This window comes from Macrobrachium nipponense, chromosome 43, assembly GCF_015104395.2.
Source record: "Macrobrachium nipponense isolate FS-2020 chromosome 43, ASM1510439v2, whole genome shotgun sequence".
NCBI classification, from domain to species: domain Eukaryota; kingdom Metazoa; phylum Arthropoda; class Malacostraca; order Decapoda; family Palaemonidae; genus Macrobrachium; species Macrobrachium nipponense.
The window spans coordinates 38,116,974-38,142,011 of record NC_061104.1 but is presented as its reverse complement, the minus strand read 5'-3'; the positions used below and the strand labels follow the sequence as shown (position 1 = coordinate 38,142,011).

The 25,038-nt window shown below is 38.4% G+C and overlaps 2 protein-coding genes across 4 annotated transcripts in view; one reads left to right on the top strand and one right to left on the bottom strand.

The window, feature by feature from the left end:
* The window catches only part of LOC135213659 (glutamate receptor ionotropic, delta-2-like), a 69,312-nt gene that overhangs the window by 28,142 nt on the left and 16,132 nt on the right, over positions 1-25,038 (top strand). For 2 of the 3 annotated variants that reach the window (XM_064247718.1, XM_064247719.1), the window contains 2 exons: positions 1,307-1,451; positions 1,917-2,517. In XM_064247718.1, the coding sequence (XP_064103788.1) occupies positions 1,307-1,451; positions 1,917-2,051 (280 nt within the window). In that variant the 3' untranslated portion in view covers positions 2,052-2,517. Of the gene's footprint in view, positions 1-1,306; positions 1,452-1,916; positions 2,518-25,038 lie in introns of those variants that run through there. The other variant, XM_064247717.1, reaches the window with a different exon arrangement.
* Positions 21,675-24,263, bottom strand: LOC135213750 (lactosylceramide 4-alpha-galactosyltransferase-like). Its single transcript, XM_064247877.1, has 4 exons — positions 24,075-24,263; positions 22,993-23,091; positions 21,982-22,093; positions 21,675-21,763 (listed from the first exon to the last, which is right to left on the bottom strand). Exons 1-4 carry the CDS (start codon positions 24,261-24,263, stop codon positions 21,675-21,677), a joined length of 489 nt encoding a protein of 162 aa, XP_064103947.1.

The window sequence follows — 25,038 nt, the reverse complement described above, 5'->3', positions numbered from 1 at the left end:
TGTGTCTTCTCTCTCTTTTCTTCTTTTATATGATTCTTCGAGAAATAGATAAACAAGAAGCTCAAACTTCCAGCATTATTCCATGAGAATGAGACTGTCCAAATTACCTTTGTCATGACTATGAAAATAGTCATGACAAAGGTAATTAGGACAGTCTCATTCTCATGGGATAATGTTATTACCATTTAATTATTCTAGATTAACATAGCCTGGTTATTTTCTTTATTTACCAGAATTTTTGAAGAAAATGGAATTCTACTTGCTAACTACAGCTGTGAAAGACATACCATGAAACATACATGAGAGCGTCGTTCGGAAGCAGTTCTTGTCCTCCATTTAACCATAAAGGAAAATGCCTTCACACTAGTCCCCATGTACCAGCTTTTGTTGTGTACTACAATACTCACATAAAATTCTTAAAATAAATTAGTGTCCCCGCAAAAATCAGATTCAAAAATATTATATATTCGTTCAATGATATAGTTTTTAAAGAAGCATTGCCCCTATTTATTATTTTCAAAGTTTTCTAAGTTAACAACAACAACAACAACAAGCAAGGGTCATAGTACTAAGCTAGAACTGGGTGCTCATTATGAACTCGCCTATATCTCATCCTATTCCAGCATGCTGCTGTCATGAGAATAAAAGGAGAGCCCAGTCACTTAATATTCACACCTCTGGACATATGCTGGTTTAGATACTTGGAAGAGCTACTTCTCTGTCTTGAAAAGAAGGTATCCAAGGACATGTAGGTAACATCCCTCAGCTAGAATGAAGTAAAGGCAGTCTGTCTACATCAAATTCCTGTCCTCTTTATCTGAAGCACCAAAAGGTTCTTCCAAAACGAAGGACATGCCCAAGCCCCCTAATTGTGTGCTTATCAAGCTTGAAGCAAAAATAATAATAATAATAAATATGTATGATAGCTATTAAATTTCCAGAATGATTGGATGGTATTTTTGAAAAATTTGCTGGTGTATTCTAATTCACTAAATAAGCTGTTTGCCTTATGCGAACTATAGATATTATTTTTTAAATATTATTTTCACTTTTACCATGGTTTTATATAACGTAAATAAGAGGATGTATGGTCTTAATTCAGGTGTTTTTGTTGTCAAGTTTTGCGACTATTGTCTTTCTTTTGAGCAAATATGGCTTCCAGGGTCTGCTGTTGTAGTTGCTAGATGTTACATAAGTCCATTGGGTGTAGACTGCATTAATAGGTAAGAACATTTGCAGACTTGTTACTTACTAACCTTTTCAATGCAATCCCATTTTTATCTAATATTTCTCTTCATATTTACAGTAAAGGAGCACCTTTCCTGCGTACAATTATTGATATAAAGCAGCGCCTTTTTGAAGGACGCATTCTAGATCTCTGGTTGAACCAGATATTCCGAGAGACAACCAAACGCGCAAGAGACAAAAATGGCCTCAGTTCCTATATCCAGGTAAGTATGTGACCACCATTAGTTGGAGTCGTTACTCTTTTGTTTATGAAAATGATTATCAGGCAATGAGGATGGATATCATGAAATGAGAATTGGAAATATGTTATGTGTGCCAGTAGAGTAAATTTTACAAGTTAATGGAGGTATCCCACAAAGCTGTTTTCTGGCAACATGCTGTACAGTGCCAATAGTGTGCTCTTGCAACATGCATTAAGAATTCACCCGGGTGTCATCTTGTGAAGAGATAAACAGACAGACAGGAAACAAAGACAGAACATAAACTTGCTAACATCAAACTAACACCATACTAACAATATAACCAGACACACAAAAAGCACAAAAACTGAGATACAGGCATAGAAATAAACTCGATACTATCAGCTAGAAGACTGACAGGGACGGACTGACACCACCCAACATAAAGGATAAGTTCATAATGTAGCCTCCAAAATGCATACCCAACAGGATGACGGGAATCAAGTGGTACTGAACCTGAACCACCTTCAAGGCGCCTTCTACGTCTTCTTCATTGGAATGTTGATGGCAGTACTAGTTCTGATGTCAGAGTGCTTACGGAAACTGTGTTGGTCAGGCAATTAAGAAGCTAAACGTGGGTGCTGGCAAGATCTTTTACACTAGCAAGATCGAGAGATCTGTTATTGCCAAGAAAAAAAAACAATCTAATTTCACTCACTAGAAATCTCAACACACTAGTTATTACAAAAAAATTGACAGCCAAATCCAGACATTGGCGAGATCAGTGTAATTGTTATTGCCAATAAAGATACAAACAAGTCACAAGAACTGGCAAGATTTAGTTCAGTTCAATTTATGAGATTCAGGCTGTCAAGCCAAGCACTGGGGTGCTACCAGTGTGACAACCAGACTGCTCACACTGGTAGGGTCTAGATGTCTGTTATTGGCTATTCAAGACTTCTGCATCCTGCAGCACAGTGGCAAGATCAAGATATCTATTACTGGCACCTTAATAAAAATTCTGGATACTATTCTGAATCGTTAATTTCGTGGATAACATTTGCACAATAAATTATGATGGTAAAATAAAAGTGACAGTTAAGAAAGCCTTTTTACAACCTATTATTCTGAGCATATAAGAAGTCAAATTCATGCAAATACACCGCAAAATGTATACATATCATTTGATAACATAACCTGTTGAGATTATTTGAAAAGGAAGTAAATATATTTATTTTAATGATAAAATTTTCAATCATGGTTTAATTCTGAAGTACGTTATAAGTTTTAAAGATGTATTGGATTTCGGTTATGGGATTTGCGGATCCAGATACAAATCTTGTTTACATTTGCGGATCCAGATGCGCATATTTGATGACCATGCCCTCGCGGATGCGGATACCTTGTGAATCTAAATAATTTAGATATATTCAATTGTTAAAGACAATTTTTAGCCAAATAAATCAAAATTATGTTACCACATAATATTTGATGTACTAATTAAAAGTAGAAACATAAGTGATACTCATGTATATGTGTGTACTTTCATATGAATGTACAAACAGTAACAGCGATACACAAACATTTTAGTTGTCCTAGCACAAGGTTATTTCACTATCATTGTGTGATAAGGATAACAAAACTCAAAGCCATTCTTCACATTAGGGGGAGAGAGAGGGAGAGAGACAGAGAGTGTTTCCTAAAACATACAATAACCTGCCTTTATGATTATAACTACTGTAAATGACATGAAATTACTAAAACAAATATGCTTTAAGACAAATATGCTATAACAGAGCTACTTAAAAAGTGTATACTGTATGAAATGCGTAATTGTGCATCATGCCTCTGTATAATAAAACGAAAAAGTCATTTAGCAGAAAACAAAAATCCACTTTTAGCTACAATGTATGAGTATGAACCACTGAACACTGAGCAGGGATTATATCCTCATATCCGCATTCTCAAACTGCGGATGCAGATGCATATGTTGCTCGCAATGTTAATGCGGATGTTGAGAAGTTATCAATGCAGATGCAGATTTATGAAAAATGTGGATGCGGATATCCGATACATCTCTAGTAAGTATTCAACATAGGTGTTGTTATTAAACAAATAACCATTTCATTTATCTGGAGTGTCTGGCAAAGGGTTAAACTTAGATATTCAAAGTAATAATGCGCCTCGTATTAAGCTATAGATCTGGCATTGCATCTATCTGCTCACCCTTTTGCTACGACAACTCGGAAATGTCTGAATGATGGTTCCATGTGTAGGGCCATGGTATGTAGCAGTTCAACTGTCTCAAATGTTAATATATAAGGCATATCCAGCAGCCATTAACGATGCCTCACTCTAGTGTGTGTTTTGCAATGGCTTATGGGTGCAGTGCAATGCTAAAATTAGGGAAGCCTAGGGTTCGTTTACCATTTACTGCTAACCCAGTTCACACTTATGTTAATGGGTGCCTGCCTGATCACAAGTGCTTCACATGAAAGTCACATGATCTTGTTCCATATGTGAGGAATTAGTAATAATAATAATAGATTCTGTTGATAATACTTAAAAAGTGTAATAATAGAGAACAAGTGTAAACAGCACGTAAGGTCACCCATGTGATAAAAGAAACCATGAGATTACATTTTTACATCCTCTTGCTTCACTGTCTAGGGTGTTTTAGATAAGAGAATTGCTGCTGTTTCATAGGATGATCACACTGGACATGGTTCGCCTAACAATGATTTTTAAATTATCTGGGTTGCAGAGTGGTAGCGAGGTGTGTTGGTGAGGCGCCTCAGCATGTCACATTGTGAACAACCGTGATAGGTCTCATGCCTCTCGGGTGTGTAAAGGGAACAACCCAGTATAGGAATTCGTGCATGAATTCCAGACAATGATTTCCGATGAAAATTTGCGGTTCTTCGGTATGCTTGAGCAATCTCGGGAGCAGCAACATGCACTGGGTTTTGGTTTCATTGTATATGTCAAATTCATTTGTATATCTGCAGCAAGTATTGATTAGTCGGTGGAAGCTTGTACTGATGGAGATATGAGCACCAAATTGTCAGGGGTAACAGATGTTCTTAATAGTTGCTTCGGTGACAGTGCAATTGATTGGAGAGTTGGTTCAACTAGACATCTAGGACACCTTCATACATATTAGATACGGAGATATAATACCCCCTTGCTGGATCCTGCTTAGGAAGCCGAAGTTGTACAACAATAAGTTACCCATATGACACAGATTTGCTGTGTGGAGGACCAGCAATGTAAAATGCCAATTAAATATAAAGGTGTGCATCTTTTGTGTGGCTTCAGGGAGAGCTTCAGGTAGTTTACTCTGCCAAATATTGTTCTTACATTTACAAAACATAGAAATATGGGAAAGGCTGGTGATAGATAAAATTTCAGCAATTCTTTCAGAATATAGATGCAGGTGTTGGTGAAGTGGTTTGCTTTATATCCAAACTCGTTGTAACAAGTGTGTAGAAAGGGGCGAGATCCACTAGAGGAATTGACTCAAGCATCTTAGATAAAATTGTAGTGATTGCAATTTGGCAACAATTGCGTGGATCAGCTTCATCTTTTAACTTGTCTTTGATCAGCGGTATTAAGCGAACTAAAATCACGGAATCTGGGAGAAACTGGTGAATCATGTATGCTCTGAACAGTGCAGGTAACAGAACACAAATTAGCAAGTCGTAGAATTTGAAAGCTTCGGGAGTAAAACCATTGATCAGTGAAATGAAATTGACCACTATTATTAAGGAGGCTATCTACTCACCTTTGGGAGCCTTGGCCGTTTATTCAACTGAAAATAGAGTTGAAATGATCACCTCATACCCTTTTAGTAGCCTTGTCACCAATAGCATCGCTTACTATTGAGACAATTTCTTAGTCTTGGGATTAAGGGACTGAATGTCATTCCAAAGACAGGGGTAATCACCAGATTCTAATTTTCTAGACCTTCCCTCTGCTCCTAGCTGCTTTCCATTTAGTCGACATTGTTTAAGCTCAAGTTTGAATTCCTCTCACGTTTGTCTCATTACAGATGCAGTGTCTTCCCCTAGGGCTACCATTTTGCTAACACAGTATAAAAACATTTTTGGGGAATGTGCATGTGAAGCTTTAAACAGGTCATTCCAACCAGTTATGTTAAGAGAGTGGCTGTGACAAAATTTAAAGGTATCTCTGTCTGAGCCCAACAGCTCTGATAATATATTTAAATGGAATTCTTGTAGGTTTCTTCTGTGGTTGTCACTTCTACATTTTAGGTTGTTGCAAAGTATAGCATCAGCCAGTTGGTCTTTGAGGTCATCCTAAAGGACCTGGCTTTCTGGTGGTTTTTAAAGCTCCATTCAATAGTAGGTAGTCGTTCAGTTGGGGAATTCACTGTGGGAAGTGATGGGGTATTGAATGACACCAGTTGAGGGGAAGTGATTGTAGCCTGTTGCAAGATTATAGCGAAATTTGCAGTTCGCAATTGACTCATTAAAGTGTTGAAACATGATACAGTGGTCCAGCCATGAGGCTGCAATTGTATCAGATCTGTTCTGCACATATGTATGTATGGGAGGAAGGAGTGTAACATCACGTATTGGGAGAGAGTGATTTTTGACAGGAGTGAGGAAATTTGTTACAGAATTTGTTGTGTATTAAGCCTTGCATGTGAGATTGCGCATGTCGAAGCTCTGTTGTTTGACTGGTGCATTGTGGGTTGTTGTGATCCAGGAGGACCAGGGAGAGCAATGCCTTTTGTAGCAAGATGTAGCAGGACGATTACCATTAATTAAAACCAACATTTTAGCCAGCTGTATTATTAATCCTCTCCACATTGGGCGATCTAAATATAGAATTGTTTTGAGGGATGAGAATTAAGGTCCCAATTATAAAGATGTGATCAGCAGTAGAATCTTGAATAATGCTCTGTAACTCACCTAACATCATGCACTATTGTTCACCTTGTATTCTATATTCAAACGCTGCTATTTTCATATTTTCCTTTTCTTAGATGTCAAGAATATTCAGTCTACACCAGAAAACTGACTTACACTGAAGCAGATCAGTTTTAACGCTATAATAATATTGGTTTATGCATATGTGCATGGGGTAAGGTACCATTCAGCACCGCCATTATAGCACCCATGGTTCCGGGCAGCCATTTCAGTTTCAGAAACTTCAGTGCCAAAGATTTCAGCACCAGAAAATTTATTTGCTGCAAAAAATATAGCAACAGTACAATGATACAGTAAAAAAGATTTACTTATAAAAAATCCAGGACCAGTACATTAATACATTTAAAAAAGGAATTTTTTATTGAAAAAACTCATTTAGTTTGTTGAATTGTGTCCTACTGAACGAAGGTGCTCAATTTCATTCCTGCTGCCATATTCGGAAGCAATATTTGATTTGCTCTCGTCAGGTTTTCTGTATTTCTGTAGGTTTAATTGTGGTTCATTGCCAGCTGAAGGTTCTCAAAGTACTCGTCTCTTCCCTTTTGAAAATGGTTAAGGACATCGATGAATTTCCATATGGTAGGGTGTAACATTCCCAGTTCACTTTTCAATCTCCTGTTGGCCGCCTCAGCATAGTTATTTATTCTATCATCTCCATCTAACATTCCTACGTTCTTTGATACATATTCCACATCTCCGTCGGAAATAAAAGACTGTCTGCCTGCTCAACGCTGATTAGGACGGCAATATAAATGTCTTCAAACCAGTTGAAAACCGGAAATAACTCCTCTGGTATACCTGCCAAAGAATCTATGTGACTGTCAAGGTCGCTAACTGGCAAAAAACATAAAGCAGTTACCACTTTATCATGTAATGCAAAGTAGGAATTGCTGTTATATAATGCATGAAACCAAAACCACTTAACTGCTCTAGTAGATTTTGGGACCAGAAAAAGCCAGGCTCTGACTTCTATACTGAAGAAGGAGTCTTTCATTGCAGTAAAGCTGCATGTTCAAAATCACTATTGATAACTGCAGGTCGTGTGCTTGTAACCATCTCCTTTACTATCTAAACACCCTCATAAAGGTTGTATACTTTTTTTTAAAGTGCTTACAGTACAGGGTGAACTCTGTTATTTTTCCTAACCATGATGATCTACACTTGACAAAATAGCTGTGGTGCTATCGCAAATGTTCTGTCAACATACCAATCTTGGGAGTTGCTATGTGCTCTAACCAACTCTTCCAATTATAATAATCCGTTCATTCTATCCATCAAGCAGAAATTTTCCTCAGTTTCTGGGGAGAGTTTATACATCATGTACTCATGAGGTAACAAGCTTTTGAATGGAAATTGGATATTCAGGACCTGATTCACTTCATCTTGCTTTCTAGGATAGTTTTTCTGATTGCTTGCTTGTTTGGTTAAAGTTAGGTATATCTTAGTTTAAGCAGACCACCGGGCTGATTAACAGCTCTGCCTAGGGCTGGCCCAAAGGAAGAGATTTTTGTTTACAGCTTATTGTGGGATCCAAACCACATTATATCGAGGAATGAATTTCTAATCACTAGAAATAAATTCCTCGGGTTCTGCACTGGCAGCAGTGGGGAGCAAACCTCGGGCTGCCAAAGCGAATAGGCAAAGTAAGCAATCCACTCGTCCAATGAGAAAACTTGCCTGTTTGGTAACTGTGCTATACCTGCCACAGACATTTTTTCAATGTAGTTGTTGATGATAGTACTTGGAAGTCACAAGTTCTTTCAGGCAGGCAGGTCTCTGGCATCAGTTTATGCTTTTTCCACTTCAATGGCACAATGCTGAAGGCAGATGAGAATGTCCGTTGATTTTATTTTTATCAAGTCTCATTCTAATGTGTGAATTCGTGCCTTACCCTTACATACCATCTTCAATGCATTGTCAAAACTTAACTAGCTATTGTGTTTTGGTTGATTTTTCGAACAGTAACCTTAACCATCGTGACAGAACTTCTCTCCTGATTCAGCCATGGTTTTAAAGAACTTTTGTATGGTACTACAAACTCTAAAATCAAAACACAGTCCTAAAAACGATGAAACGACCAAATTACTTAGCAAGTATAAACACTTGTTCATACAGTAATCACACTTAAGAATGATTTCTAAATACAGTTGGCGGTGCTGAAACGTTCGTCACTGTAATCTTTGGCGCTGAAACATCCTTGCTGAAATCTTTGGCACTGAAAACGTCCATTGCTGAATGTTCGTCGCTGAAATCTTTGGCGCTGAAACAGCCACACTGAATTATCATGTATGCATGTGTACATATCCCCAAATACATTTGCTTATTGTAAATGTACGCATTAGCGATGTAGTTACATATGATATATATTTTTCAATGTGCATTGCTTTATGTGGAGACAAAATTCCTGGTAAACCGACTGCCTTCAGCCAACAATGATGAACGAAAAGACTTCTAAGCGAAGGGACTGAGCGGACTATGGGACTGAGGAGAGAAACAGCCATTAGTACATACGAATGTACAAAGTAGGCCAAGGTAACTGGCACGTGAAGGTCAACTGTTTCTCTGACACTGAAGCAGGTGAGATTGTGTATTTCTTTTCAGTGGAGAGCCACCACAGAATAGAGCATGGACCTAACAACGTCATCACGAATGGTTTGCTGAGAACTGAAAGACTAAACCATTCTGGCTCTGTGGAACTGGAAACTTTGGCTAGAATATTTGCATGAAGTCGCTGGATATTCACTTATCCTTCGAGGATGTGGCCAGCCTGAGTTGAATAATAGCCAGGTATCATTCACATTGTGGGATAACAAAAGTACATTGATTTTATCCCATTATAGGAAAGATTACGATGAGGAGGATCTACCTTTCCTCATCATTCCAGAAGCAAGTTGGAAAAACATCTCATGGTATGAAACTCACTTCCTTTCTCATTTTTTCCCTGCAAAGTGTCCACTGGCTTCAACTTAAGAGTATCTGAGCAATGAAGTGAATGCTGCTAGAAAAAAAAATGCAAATATATCACCCTTGATTAAGAACCCCATTGGATCCCCAGTTCCAACTCTCGCAATGCCATTCTTTTGGGGCCACAAGTGGCTGCTTTAGAAAAAGGTGACAGAATTGCCACCAAATTTTAGTTCCTGTCTGTGAGACAGCAAGCATCTAGGATCTCCTCTAAATCAAATGAAAAGATTTTTATGTTCATCTTCTCAATTTAGGTGCACTAAATGGTAGAAAAGATTGGTGCTTTCAGTCGTTTCTCTTTTCATGGACATGGAATATATTGGCTATTTTGACTCTTCAAGGCCACCACTTGTAAACATGACGACCCTTTGAAATTTAACTCTATCCAAATTTCTGCATCATTTGTCCTAGACATACAGCTTTTAATTCTCCCTAGCACTCCTGTTTGAGATAGTCAGTCCTGTTTGAGATAGTAGAAAGCTGTAGAGTTGTGTACGTTACAATATAGAAAATATAATTAAACTAAGCATAAGTTCCTACAGAACTTTTCTAAAAGGAAAAAAAAAATCCATACTCGGGTTATATTGGAGAAGAGGAGTCCAACTGACTTTCCCATCTTTTGCTAATAAGGGCGGTGGACTCGACACAGATCTTGACTTAGTGCTAAAGCTAATCTTTTAAATAATCTATATTTCTGGCATACTGATCATGTACTCCGTTGCTATTGACAACAAAATCCATTATCTTATACAAAGCTGGGGAAAACTTGAATAGCGTGGATATTTCCAAACACAGTGTCTGATTGAGGGACAACAGATTTACTGTGGTGTCCACAGTCTAGGTCAATAATGACAAAGAGAAACGTTGTCTCAAGCTCTTACTTTCTCTTTCTTGTAATAAAAAAAAAAAAGTCTCGAAAACTCAGCTTGTCTTTTAAATTAATGAAAGACCAATTGATTTAGTAATGCATTCCCAAGCATGTGAAGAAGATAGGTGACACATAATGTTGCAAAATATACCCTCGCAACTGCGTTTTTTCTGATTCGTCTGACTTAGACCCCCACTCCACAGGACAAATGAAGATGGTGGCAAAAGTTTACACAGTTTCATTACAAAAATAAACATCTCATGACTACTCTTACAGATCAGGCAAAAATAAATTTCATTAGTGCTTAAGGGATCAGTGGTCTAGCTATCTCAATCACAGATCACGTTACAATCACTGCAAATGGCGACACTAATCGGGGAATGGCATGCAAGTGCATATTGATCAATCAACGACTTCAGCCAGATGCAATTCAGTGGTCTTCTTAGACAAATTATGCACACTTTTATGGACTATTCTTTTGAAATATTTTGCGTAATTTTGACTATTTTGTGTAATTTTGACTAATAAGAGACTAGTTGTACTGACAGGTTGTTTATCTTCAGATGCTGTTTTCTCCATTTAGAGTGATGCAACTCCATTAATATTGAAGGTAATTCTAAGTACTATTAACTCCACCCATATTTTTAACTTTGAAATTGATTTTTCCTAGTTTTAATATTTCTGATGAAGTAGTTATCATTTTGTGGTCTACTGTTATTTACCTCCTGTCTCTACCCATCAATGATGGGGGACTTTGGGAATTCAGGGTTTGGGTTGTGGAGAACGCATAAACAACACGATTGCGTTTGTGTTCTGGTAAAGTACGTTGGATACACAGAACGTCAGGAACCCATATTTCCCAAATAGGGAGAGGCTGGGAGAAGGAGAGGAACAGGGTGAGGGATTGTTGGTATAGGGGTACTTGCACCCACAAAGTGTGAGAGAAGGTGAGGAATTGAAGGGGGTTTAGGTAGAGAGCTCTGTGCATGCACAAATAATAGTTGCCCAACACAAAACTTCTACATCAAAAGCACTAAAACTAGGAAAAATCAATTTCCAAAGTAAGGGCAAAGCAATTACCTAGCAGTCTGCATTTGGTGCCGCATTTCTCGGGGATAAAACAAAATTTTTTTTTTTTTCAACATTCTGTAATGACAATATAATTTAATTATTTACTGTAATCACCATAATTATATGAAGTGAATTCACGATAATTAACATAACTATTCTCACAATTAACGGGGAAAGTGAGACACCTTAAAGGTTAAAAAGATTGCTTTGTTGAAGGCAAGAAACCTATTACTTAACTGAATTTATGAAATATACAATTAGCAGAGATGGAGACTAGAATAGTGTGCGTTGGTGATCAGACTTGTGATTGGTTGGAATAATTCGGGGGGAGGGTGGGGGAAATGACGTTATTAAGACAAGGAATCAAAGATTTCGTAACGATGTTCGCAGGAAAGAAGAAAATTATCCACCAAGCTGCAGAACCATATAAATAAAAAATGTGAAATACTGAATTAATAATACTTGAAAAGGCAAGATTATTCCTACACCATATACAATAGGAATTACAGCTGCGTAGTTGGGATTATGGCTGTTAAACTCTTTAACTACCGATCGGTAGGCGAGGAGACCCACATGCCTGGACGTTAACACTCCAAGTTACTTGCGGCTGTCTTCCAGAGAAGACAAATGTTTGTGAGCTCTTGCTGAGTAGTCGTTAATCACGATTTTCCAGTGGGAGCTTTCTGTTATTGTTTCTAAAATTTTTTGAATATACTGTGTTTGATATTAATAATTAATATCAAGCTACCAGTGAGCAATAGTATATTACACCAGTAGATGTTGGATAGCTGCTTTTGTTGGCTATCCTAACCATTGGAATTATACCCTGACTTGTTAGCATGCTGTGACACTGGACATTGAGTGTGTGTAAAGTTCTCCTGCTGAAAAAATTATATTGATTGCTCCTGTTATCCTGGAGTTTTCGTCACTGGACAGCGTCTATGCAGCTGCCCTGTGGTGTAACTCTACTTCTGGGATGAGGACTATGCTTCATCCTTTAGATGACAATTACCACTCATAATTATGTGGCAATGGTCCGCTTAGGTCACTCGACTCGAGTGCTCGGCTATGCTGACGAACTCTGCTTTTGATCAATGAGGTTCTTTGCCATGGCATAGCACCCTCCTTTCCCGTGTTGCAGTCCTGGTGTCATCTTGTCAGACCATCAAGTTCCCACAGAAGGGTCCGTTATTGTCATCCAACACCTCCTTTCATCCCTCTTCGAAGCTTCCTGGCCTAATAAGAGAAGGTACCTTCTCTGCCTCATACGAAATCTTAACTTGAGACTTCTAAGAATCTGCATCCTACCCCCAGGGAGGAAGCAGTTGGCTCTCTCATCGGATCACCTGTTCATTCTGGAGTGGGAACCGTGATGCTCTCCCCAGGATCTAGTGTCTTGAGAACCCCAAGAATTCGGACCCATTTTCATTCTCCTGTCTCTGATCTCAAGGGCATTGCTCATGGGACCGGGGCTGTGTCGGGTACTCGTCCACGAGTCTTCCTGAATGTACAACCCCCAAAATGGGCCGTACACCCATTGTCCAGTGATGGGGAGTCATTCTCTCCATTGTGACAGTGGTGCAGGTTGAGAGGAGGGACTGAGCTGCCTTAGCAACTCAGACCCACTTGTGAAAGCCATAAATGGCTTTTCCTCATGTCCCGGGAGGTCGATGTCACTGTCCCTCAGGACAAGGCATGTGGGGAAGCTAGGAGGAGGTTCTCTGAGTAGTCCTCTTTGTGAGGTTCAATCATGAAGAAGACAGATGCATAGCAAGACGTGGCAAGTTCTTGCCAGCTTTTGTTTTGACACATTAAAACCCTGTTCAACTCTCACTTGCATTCATGCAAGTGAACCAGTTGTAGGAAAGAATGCTTTGTTTAGTGAGTGAGAACCTCTGCTATCCCTTCGGGAGCGTTTTTCGCTGAGGTGAATAAATTTTCCTACTCTGGTGCATTGCTATCATTGCCACAAGTTCAGAAAAGAGAGGTCAAGATCATTCAGTCCTCTTCTCTTTTTTTCCTCTACTTCCTGGGTTCACACTGGGAGGAGTGAGGGAATAAGAGGAACTCAGGGTCTATTCCCAGAGTTTGAATACAAAAGACTATGTTCCTGGTTCGATCTTAGGATCTCGCCTAAGTCACTTCAATCTGTTTAAACTTCACCTCTCCAGTGTTCCCGCTTTTGGGAACTACCAGTTCGGCATGAACTAGTCATCTTCAGTATCTGTTATCGCTGTAGGAGCCTCCCTTCCAGACAGTTTCACCTCTGCTCCCTTCATTATAGAATGAAGGAGCTCTGCTTCCAGTCATTATTCTTTTTCTCTTTAAAGTGAAGAAGAATGAGACTGACATTCAATTATCAGGGGCCTACGAATATACTTTTATATTCTCCTCCCGACATGCGTCCTATCAGTTGCACTGGCCCAAGTAATAGGTGCATACCTGAAAGTTAATTCTTCATGGTATGTGACCGAGACGAATAGTACCTTCTCTTGATTAACCTGAAAACTCAGTATAGCCTTTCGGGACTCCCAGGAGTTTCCAGTTTTGTTGGCATTATCACTGAACAAGAGGGTTTCTCTCCCTCTTGTCTTGGTTTAAAATTCAGGTGCTCGATTGTATCTGTAGTGGACTCGATAGCTCTGTAAGCCGAACGCATTCCAACAGGGAATGTACTACCAGGCAACTCAGCCTACAAAGTCCATCAGGGCCAAAGTACAGTGGAATCTTGGGTTTGCGTTCTTGAGATTCCCGGGCTCACCTATTCTCAGATATTTCTTTAAAAAATATCTACCCATTATTTGCGGGAAATTCGCCTATTCGCAGTTTTCCAACGATAAATATTCACTAATTAGTGTATTTGATGTTGTTTTCATGACTAGGTACAGTTTTATGGTACAAAATGATTTACAAATTTTCAAATGCTGTATTTGTATAAGTTTAATAAGATGAAATAACATCAAATAATATTAAAAATATTCTCTCTCTCTCTCCTCTCTCTCTCTCTCTCTCTTACAGAGGTTTTAATTAATTTTTTTGGGATGATAAATAATTTAGTGATTTTCAAAAATCAGTATTAATGTAAACAACGATAAAACAATTCAATAAAGAAAATAGGTACTAAGTGAATCAGTAAGATTTTAGTTTATAGATTAAATATATTATGTAAGAATGAAGGAAAATTCATTGTACCCTGCATCTTTATTTTGATTCAGGTACTAAGCAGTTCCAGAGCTGTCAAATATGTCAAAGTAATGTGTTGCCCAACTAATGTTTATGTAAAAATTCTCTCTGCTCTCTCTCTCTCTCTCTCTCTCTCGGGTCTCTCTCTCTCTCTCTCTCTCCTACTGGGATGAGAATTTTTATGATACATGTATGTAATAATATGTTTATTAATATTTTTAAATAATAATATATCTGTAATTACGAAATTCATGTGATAGTATTTTAAAGGATACAAGAATCTTTCTATTTCACTATTTTGAATAAGGATCTCTCTCTCTCTCTCTCTCTCTCTCACTAGATATAGTATGTCATAGTGGTAACTCTCCCTCTGTTGTGGCTGGAAGTGTTAGAAGTGTACGCAATATATCTTGAAGGATTACTACTACATTTTTGTTAAAATAATTTACAATACTAATTTTCAAATAATATTGTTATGAACAATAAAATCTCTCTCTCTCTCTCTCTCTCTCTCTCCCTCTCTCTCTCTCTCTCTCTCTCTCTCTCTCTCTCTACTCTCGTCTCTCTCTCTCTCTAACTTACTATGTTTGTATTGCAGAGGATAAGGGCTGTTGCCCATAGAAAGTTCATTTCAATTTTCGATATCGTAAGGAGTTATTCTCTCTCTCTCTCTCTCTCTCTATCTCTCGTCTCTCTCTCTCTCTCTCTCTCTCTCTCTCTCTCTTCGTTATTATTCTCCATATCTCGGAAATAATTCATAATTTCACTCTTGATGGTCCAGCATATTGATGTTGCCAATTTAATGCTCTCTCTCTCTCTCTCTCTCTCTCTCTCCTCTCTCTCTCTCTCTCTCTCTCTCTGTTACTGTATGTATGTATTTTTTATGTCAAAATGTTTAAGATGATTTAAAAATGGTATTAATAATATGATTAATACTGTAATACGATAGTAATTTAGGTATATTGAAGTAGGATGTTATTTAAAGTATACATTTAGTATTTAACCTTCCTATATGTAGTTATAAGCATTTTTAGAGGTGGTTCTAAGTGTTCACGTGTTTTAACTACTATTCACGGGGCTCTAGTGCGCACTCCCTGCTAATATGGGGGTCCACTGTAATCTGTTTCTGGCACCTCTTTAAAATTTGCCTGAAGTGGAACATAGCAGTGTCATGAAAGATGTTGGAGACACAGATTACATCATCTTTGTTGTTGATAATTCTCCACAAAATCTTTTAAATCACTCCACTTTGCAAACATGTCCTTAATCACTGAAGTAGGCACATTATGTAAGCCAGTTTGCTTTCTGATTTTTTTTTTCAAACCAGCCTCTGCTGGACCTTAAATTCACTAACAGCAGCACTTGTAAAGCATTTTCTTAGTATGATTGGCCACGCTTCACCCTCCAACACCTTTGACTATGAGTTCTTTCTTAAATACTAAGAGTGTTTCTCGCCATTTTACAGAAGGGCTGGCACTTAGAATTTTCTTTGACCCTAAGATGGGCTTATTTAACTGTTTGCACTCGAATAAAAAAGTACAGAAAAGCACAAAAAACCACGAACACAAAAGCAGATTGGGTTACGAGAGAACATGGGATGCTTTGTTTGGGCGCTTGGTACAGGGTCTAGTCACGTGGTGGGCCCCGGAAGGAGCGTTTCTGAGTGCACAAAATCCGAGGAAACGTACAAAACCTGAGACAAAATTTCGTCAGAAAAAGTCTACAAAAACTGAATAGTATGAAAACCAAGGCGTACGAAAACTGAGGTTCCGCTGTACTGCCCTTCTCACTAAGACATCATTTGTCTTTGTATTGTTTTCTTCTTTGTCGAGGGTTAACTACTAAATACTAATTTGAATCTCTCAGCCCAACCATCATAGACTTAGGTCTCAGGTTGGCTCGGAATTCTCGCATATGGTTCATGTCTCACGCTCCACATTTGCCTTTGGGAGAATTACCAAACAGAGATATGTCTCAGTTAGACTCATTATCATCTCTTTGTTTACCTTAGGTATAACAGAAGTCTGTAAGTCTTCTGCTTCGTCACAATTGACCCATAGGCCACTATGATGATTCAGAATGATTTTCCAGACAAAGCCAGTGGGTTTTTTGTCTTCATATACATTTTGTAATTTGTAAGTGTTCAACTAGTAGTTATTCATCCCCAAATTGGAGTAAATGTTGGAAGGCTTCATCTTCCTTGACAGCGCCACTGTCAGGATAAAGAGAAGAGTTCCTCCCTGAACCAACCTTCACAATGTCAAGAAGCAGTTCTTGCAGGCAGTACAACCCTGTGTTTTACACAGCTAAAGACTTCTGGCCTTCATTTCAATCACAGGCCTTTTTGCCAAACAGCAATGAAATAGCTGAAATTTTCCTTCAGTCCTCTGATAAACTTCAGGGATTAGAGCCATCCTTTTAGTTTGGCTTCATGAATGGGACTTCTCAGTCAGAATCGCAAAAGTGGTAACTTTCCAATTCAACTGTGAAGGACATGGGTCACATTCACTCTAGTCCTTTCATGAAATTGTACTGTTCCTCCTTAGTTGAAAATCTACTACTGATGACTTTTTCTTAGTCTTGCCATCCTAGGAACATCAGGCCTCTGGATGGCATTTGAGTCTTTACCCTTCCTCATTTTTCAGAAAGAGAGAGAGAAAATATGTCCAATCATATGAAGAAAGGTGGAAGCTAGCACATGTTACCAACAGCTTCCTTCCCCAGGGGGAGGAAGCAGTTGACTCTCTTGCTGGCTCACCTGCTCCTTCAGGAGTGGGAACTGCGATGCTGTCTGCAGGGTCTAGTGTCTCGGGAGCCCCAGGAATTCGAACCAAGGTTTGTACTCCTGTCCCTAGTTCCAAGGGCACTGTTCATGGAATGGGCCATGTTGGAGACTCTCTTGCAAGTTTCTCCGAGTGTACAACCCCTCCAAGGAAGTCGTACATCCACAGTCAATGATGGGGAGTCCTCTCCCTATCATGATAAGGCATCTGGAGAAGGTAGGATGGAGGTCCCCTGTACAGTCTTCTTCGCATAAATTTTCGACTTAGAAGAGGTCTGGGATGCATTGTGAGAAAAATGCATGTTCTTGCCAGTTTTTGTAGCCACATGCTGCTACGCTGCTACAGCTCACCGAGAACCTCTGCATTCTCCTCAGGAAAGTGTCTCTCACTGAGGCGACAATCTTTCCTAGAACCACACCTCCGCCATCACCATGGGTTGGTGACAGAGGCAGCTCATTTCTTCTGACAGCACTGATGTGAGAAAGAATGAGAGCATCCAATCCTCCTCTCTTATTCCCTGTACTTTGTCAGGCTACACCGGGAGGAGTGAGGCAGATAGAAGTAATCCTGCAGAGTGCTCTCCACTGGATTCAGCATCGGGAGCCTACTTTCCTGGTGGGTTTCTAGACCGCACTGGACATACGCCCGCATCGTTAAGGAAGGATCAGGGGTCTGGTGTGTAGACCGAGAGGACTAATCTTTCGAAGGGATGGAGGGCCCATTGCTGAGAGACTCAGACAACCCCAAAATACAGAGGACCTTCGCTGAGGTTGTAACGCTGTTTGTCAGCACATTATGATCTCAGGGAAGCAACCACGGCCTCCCCTCAGGTGAACTGCCCCTCTCATCTCAAATCCTTCTGGGGGGTTCTCAGGAGGATCCCAGAGTTTTCGACGGGCTGCTGTGGTTGGCCCTACCTGATGGTGTATTGGCCCAGGTGAATAATCTTGTCTCCTGACAAGAGAATGTGTTCAGATCTAACCGTTCAGACAAGCTGCTTCTCCCTCCTCTACCTCGCCAGAGGTAGAAAGGCCACTGTCAACCAAACAGGTTGACCTGGACCTGGTTCACCTTGGTCCTGGTCTATCGCTGTAGAACCTGACTGGTTTTTCCATTGATAAGTATTCACTAGTGTATTTTGATGTTATTTTCCCGACTAAATATATTTTTACGTTACAAAATGATTGGCTAATTTTCAAATATTAAGTTTGATAAGATTAAATTATTTCAAATAATTAAAAAAATAAATAAGTCTCTCTCTCTCTGCTTAGGATGGTATGATTTTGTATATAAATTAAATGATTTAAGTATTTTCAAACAGTAATTAATCGTAAACTAGTAAACAAATATCAATTTACCAAAGAAAATTTACTAATAAATGAAAATTAGTAAAAGTTCTAGTTATAAATTTAAAAATAATAGAAGAATGAAAGAAATCCCAGTCCTTTAGCTCAGAGAATTGGAGAGAGGGGTGAGGGTGGAGCTGTCAAAAATGTCAAGAGACCTGACAGCAAGGTAGGGGGCTGTTGCAGTCTTTGTGGGTCTCTAATAATTGTTGTCATCTTGGCTGCAAAGGATATTCTCTCTCTCTCTCTCTCTTCTCTCTCTCTCTCTCTCTCTCAAGAAATAAATTAACCTTTCCATTGCACTTGTAAGTTATGATAACCTCTCTCTCTCACTGAGATAAGGAATTTTTATGGTACATGTAAATATATGTTTATTAATATTTTCAAATAATAATAATGATAATAATATAAACTGTAATTACAAGAAAAAATTCCTTCTGTCATCTTTCATTTGAACTCGAGAGAAGTCACAAAGTCCAGAGCTGTCAAATATGTCAAGTAATGAGACAGGAGCGGTAGTGTTGCTGCCTAATCTGTCAATGGTTTTAATGATTTTTACAATTTCTCTCTCTTCTCTCTCTCTCTCTCTCTCTCTTCTCTCTCTCTCTCTCTCTCTCTTAAGGAATTGACAAATGTAAATCATTCTTCATTGCCATTAATATTTTCATATGATTCACTTCTTTCACTGATCACAGTTTCAACATTGTAAGAAAAAATTACTTTGAGGTCAAAATCTGTTTTTCTACCACTATTATTATCAAGGATGGTTGTTCATGAGAGCTGTACCCTACTATCTCTGTTTTTTTTCCATCTGTCCACGCCTGTGGTGTTTCCACATGGTAACACTGCGTCCCGGGCTTTAGATAGTTACGCTATGTGTAAGTTTTAGGTAAATTAAAGGTGCAACTGAAAAGTGTTTTAATAATTTACTGTGTGCGAATTACACCGTTAATATTCAAAATAGGATGTTATTACTGTTGAATGTAAGCTGAATGTAACCTACCTAAAAGCCTGGGACACAGTGTTACCATACAAACACCAGACAGGTGGACAGATAGAAAAAACAGAGTATAGTTGCAGACTAATTGATAGCAGGAAGAGGAGGTCAGTTGGGCTTCCAACCAGAATCATACTGATACTGCTGACAGTTTCTTTGAGAACCTTTCAATGGTGTGTAGTAATGTCCATCCGGAGGAAAGGAGGAAAAGGGCTAAAGAGTAAACGGCAAACAAAACATAGTTAAACTCTGCTTTTTAATGATGGAATGATCAGAGAAAAGTAAGTTTATTTGCTCACATTCTTGTGATGAATATGGCATATCAGATTAATGTAAAACCTCAAAGCATAAGAAAAATCTAAGTACGTACAAAAAATGGGCTTAGTTCTTAACTTTCATAGAAGCTTCCAACACAAGTGTGACGTGGTGCGTTCCCTTTCCTCGTTTTTCGAAAGAAAGAGAGAGAGAAAGTATGTCCATTCATATAAAGAAAAGTGGAAGCTAGCACATGCACATCACAAAAACTTTCTAGGTCCAGGATCACCTGTAACGTTTTTGGTTTAATTAAGCATCATTCATAAATTTTTGTACACCCATTACCAATACATAATTGTTTTGTGTTTATAAGAAATGTGTATGCTAAGAGATTTTATCTCAGGAGACCAACATTTTTACTCACATAGTGGTGAACATCTGGACAGTTTTTCCTCATGACTTCCTCCAGAATAGAGTCTCCCCCTGTTTGCGCCTTATTCAGTGAATTATAAAGATGCAAAATATAAGCTTTTGAAGAACTCAAGAATTTTTCTCTCATAACCATGACGTTTAGAATAGAGGTCTCTTTTCTCCTGTCTTGTAATTGAGGTAATAGGATAAAACATTTTCTCGGGAAAAATGGTTAAATCGGAGCATATTTCGGGGGTTTGAAAGTAGGGTGAAATGTCTGCCAGGTACGCGGACACCTCGTCTTCATTAAAAGCATCGGACAGGCTTCTTGAGTATCTGTTGTCAGTTCAGATTTCCTGGACACATTTCCTTCATGGGGGTGGAGGGTATACCAAGGAAGGACCGATACTGGCAGCCTGGAAAGGGTGGGTCGAAATGCTTCTGGAATAGATTCAGCCAAAGTCTGCAATGAGACAATAAAATGATATAATTCTTCAATATGATAAAGTTTCCAAGTCATTGTTATGTTAGGGTGGCCGTATCCATTTTTCCAAAAAGAGGGACATTTTTAAAATGATTGCGACACTTAATTTTAACTTATATAAAACTTATATTAGATATACAAAATATACATAGAAGTTTTGATTTGTCAATTATCACTACAATGCAATGAGGGTTATTTCTTAGGTTTTGATACTGTAAGAATAAAGATCTATAAAAAATTAATATGCAACGTACTGTAGGTAGTATACTGCAGATCCTTATAAAGTGTAGTCAATGGCAACAACATAAAAATTCTACTAAAGTATGTCCATGGTCATTGTGGTCTGCTGTTCAAACTTTTATTATACTTTGGGTAATTTATATAACTGCTTTGTAGACAGGCTCAAAAAGGGACATAAGTGTCATGGGACAGAAGACAGGTTGCTCAAAAGTAGTACTGTGCTGCCTATATAGAATTATTTTTATTACCAATGCTGTCCTTGTTAATCATCTCAATATCAAGATTTGCAGAGTAAATACATTTTAATTGGATTTTTAGTATCAGGAAACAAAACAGCAGGGCTTTAATTACTGGCTGGGCTTGTTTACAGCATTCAGAAATGGTATTATTTTAACTGCCACTGCATTTTTAACAGTAAGGAGTCCTGCCCCAAAATCAAAAGTGAAATAAAAAATCACCTGTAGGAACAGCTACTCTAGCGTATTCATAATCTGTCACTGAATTTGCTGAAGACTTGGACAGAAGCATTGTGTGTCTGAAAAAAGTATACATGATTACACTAAAGACAATGAAAGGAGCTCTCACTCGGCTTAAAGGATGCCCTTTAACAAGGCTGATGACGGCTCCATTGATTGCTTTGCTGTCCAGTCGACCCAAATAATTGGTCCTGTTCGGAAGCGGGTCGAAGTGTCAAGGCATCCAATATCCACGATAAGTACCGCCGTACTTTCTCAGGATCTCAGCTCTGGAGGCGTCGGAAATAAAGATGCATTGGTGCCCTGTCGAAGGAGTCTTATTCCACGTGATGTCAATCATCATGAAAATAACAAACATGAACAAAAATCGCGATCATAATACGCCAAGTTTAAAAAACAAAAATAAACCAGGATTGGTAGTTATTAATGATATATTTTAACCTAAATTGTAGCAAGAGAGCTCCCTTACTCATCCTGCCTTTTCCACACGGTTACAGATCTACAGAACCTTTGTAGCTCACCTTCGTTGATGAGCCAGCGTCTCTCCTGGTACCAGTGCCGGAGGGGAGAGTCCAAAAACAGTTCATCGAGGTCGAGCAAGGAGAAAAGAACGTTGTCTAGATTGGTGAGGATCTGTTGCAGCAAAAAGAGGATTTGTGGTGTTTTCTCCAGTTAATCTAGTCATGGATAACAAAATATCAGTGCAGATCTATAGACAGAAAAAATGTAAATTCCTGTCAAAATTATTATTTAAAGATATCCTACAAAGGACTGCAAGTGCGTTCTACCAAAATTGTATGATTATTTGGCGACGTTTTGAACAATGTTGATGTGAAAATGAAATATTTATTTGGTTTTAGAAAGAGAAAAACAAAAGACATTGAAATACCTTCATTCCTATCCACCCTCTTATTTACTTGCCTGGTCAACTAGAAAAAAATTTGTTTTTTTGGAATTAAAAGGATAATTAAATTGCAACATTTAAGGAAAATATAATTGAGCTGTTAATTATGGGGCTGTTGTTACTATTGATGTATCAGTTAGAAATCCCGTAGAAAATCGCTTTCATCTTCTGCAGCAAACCTCACCTTTCATTTTTGTGAATTTTTCTAAAATATTTTAGATCAGTTTTTTATATTCTTATCGACTCATAGCAAAGGCAAAGGCCTATGAATGGCACAAACATCATTTCTCACAGGTCCACAACTTCTCTGAAATTTTGGAAATTCAGACTTTCAGAAATTACATAAACTGCCAGTAATGACCTCGTGACCTTCAAACTAGATCAATATTGTGATCATTAGGGTCAAATAACCAGCGGACCCTCCCATCAAATTTTATGAAAATTTTAATTTAAACTTGGTCAATAACAATAACGATATAATAATGATAATAATAATAATAATGACATGGAAAACAAAATAATGTTTACAAAAGGAGTTTTGATAACAATGAATTAACAACTCTAACCCGGTATTTTTTTGCACATACAAGACAATGACAAAGAATATACAGGTAATACTACAATTTACCTTGATCAAAGGATGTGACATATCAATAAAGGGAGCAGTCACGTAAACAATAACTGACCGCAGGTGATGGTGACGAGCTACACTCTCAACGGCACATGCCTGCGAAGAGAAAGAAAAATTTGCTGTGTTCTTCTGTTGGTGTATATTGACAAAATTCAATTGATATATATTTTTGTGCATTAAGACTCGATGGACTGAAACAACAGATTTTCTGGTACTGACTGTGACAAAAGGAGAAGGCCAATAGAGTGCTTAATCACAGATAGAAAACAAGATTTCGGCTGAGGGCCAGATAAAATTGAAGGGAAAATCGTAAGGAAACTCCAAGGGTTAAATTTACAGGGGATATATTTACACTTAACGTTAATATACTAATTCAGGTCACCAGCAGGAGCGCTAATGACCCTCCAAAGCCGTCTTTACTGGAAACGATTGCTTGGATCAATGAACACGCGTTTGGGAACATGTGGGTTGATTTGCAGCGCGCGTATAAGGGACCCAGAGCTTCTGAGGATAGGAAAGGTCCACCTCACAACAGGGCTTTCATATCTTTCTAATCTGATGTTGCCTGTACGTAACGAAAAGGTCTTCATTTTTCTCAATGATTGGGCCATGATTAAAGCATAATAAGGAACTCTTAGGATTAATCCCACACGAGAAAAATACTTGCACAATCAGCACTAAATAAACAAGGTAAGCTTCATATTGGAGCCTGCAATAACGAAAATATATGTAATTAATTTTTTTTAATACCAACACATGAAATTAAACATGGTACAAAGAGAAAAAAAAATTTATAACACAGAAAAGAAATTTTTTCACACAAAACCAATACGGTTTAAGCGCCATAGATACGGTGCGAATGTCAGTAGGTTTGGCTGGGTTCTGAAACTTTCAGCCTATTCGCTACCAAAATTTAAAGAATCACGAAAGGTCCTTCAAATTTCGGTGTTAGTTTGTGGTTCAGTCCTTTCCATAAGTAAACTACGCATGGTTTTATTTGTTTTGCATTTTTGTCATGTGTATTCTTCATTATAATTTGAGCTTCTTCAAGATTCTTACGAAGTGTGTGAAACCTGTACACTAGTACTAGTATCCACTATGTCCTTAAGAGGAGCTGACAAAATGGTTGTAGGTGTTAGGACGTGAAAAGGCGTCCCAGCGGGCATGCCGTAGTTTGCTTCGTGAGGCAACATTTTGATAGAATGGTGAAAACTGTGATTGAGTGTGCTTGACACAGCAGGAATGGCCACATCCCAATTTGGATCCATACCACCTATCGTAACTCTAAGAATGTCTAACACCTTTCTATTCACATGTTCTACCAACCCATTGGATTCAGGATGATAGATCATAGTATTGATTTTCTTTATGCCTAAGAATACACACAAGGAATTAAGGAAGAGATTGTTGAATTCTCCGCCGGAGTCGAAGACGATGGTGTGAGGAATTCCATGTCTACAAATGTAACATTCATAGAACATTCTTGCACATTCAATAGCTGTTATATTCTTTAAAGGTATTAACCCTGTGTACCTGGTTAAGGCGCCGATTAACACTAAGAGATGTTTGTTTCCCCTGTCAGACTCATGAAAACCTCTTAACAAATCTAGGTGTACTCATTCAAAAGGTTTGTTTGGCACGGGGTAGGTTCCGAGACTTTATGGGTGTCTTAGTGTGACCTTTGTGTTTGTGACAAATATTGCAATTGTTTACGTGTTTCCTAATATCTGTAGTCATCGTAGACCAGTAGAATAGTGACTTGGCTTTTTATGACAAGATAGAAAACCCAGGATGACCGTGTAAGGGACTGGAATGCAACCAGTTTAGGACGGTTGGTATAAGAGAGATTGGCACTACTACCTGGTCGTTAGTCGTTAACCTTAACTACGAAATTTTGTTGCGAATATTTTATGTATTCCTTTTCTTTAGGATTTCCGTTCAAAGCGTTTATTATTCTACTTAACTGAGGGTCTTTCTGTTGTTCAGTCTGTACCAGTTCTGTGCTCCACCCCAGTCTTCGATGTTCTCGATTGCTTGGGTCAA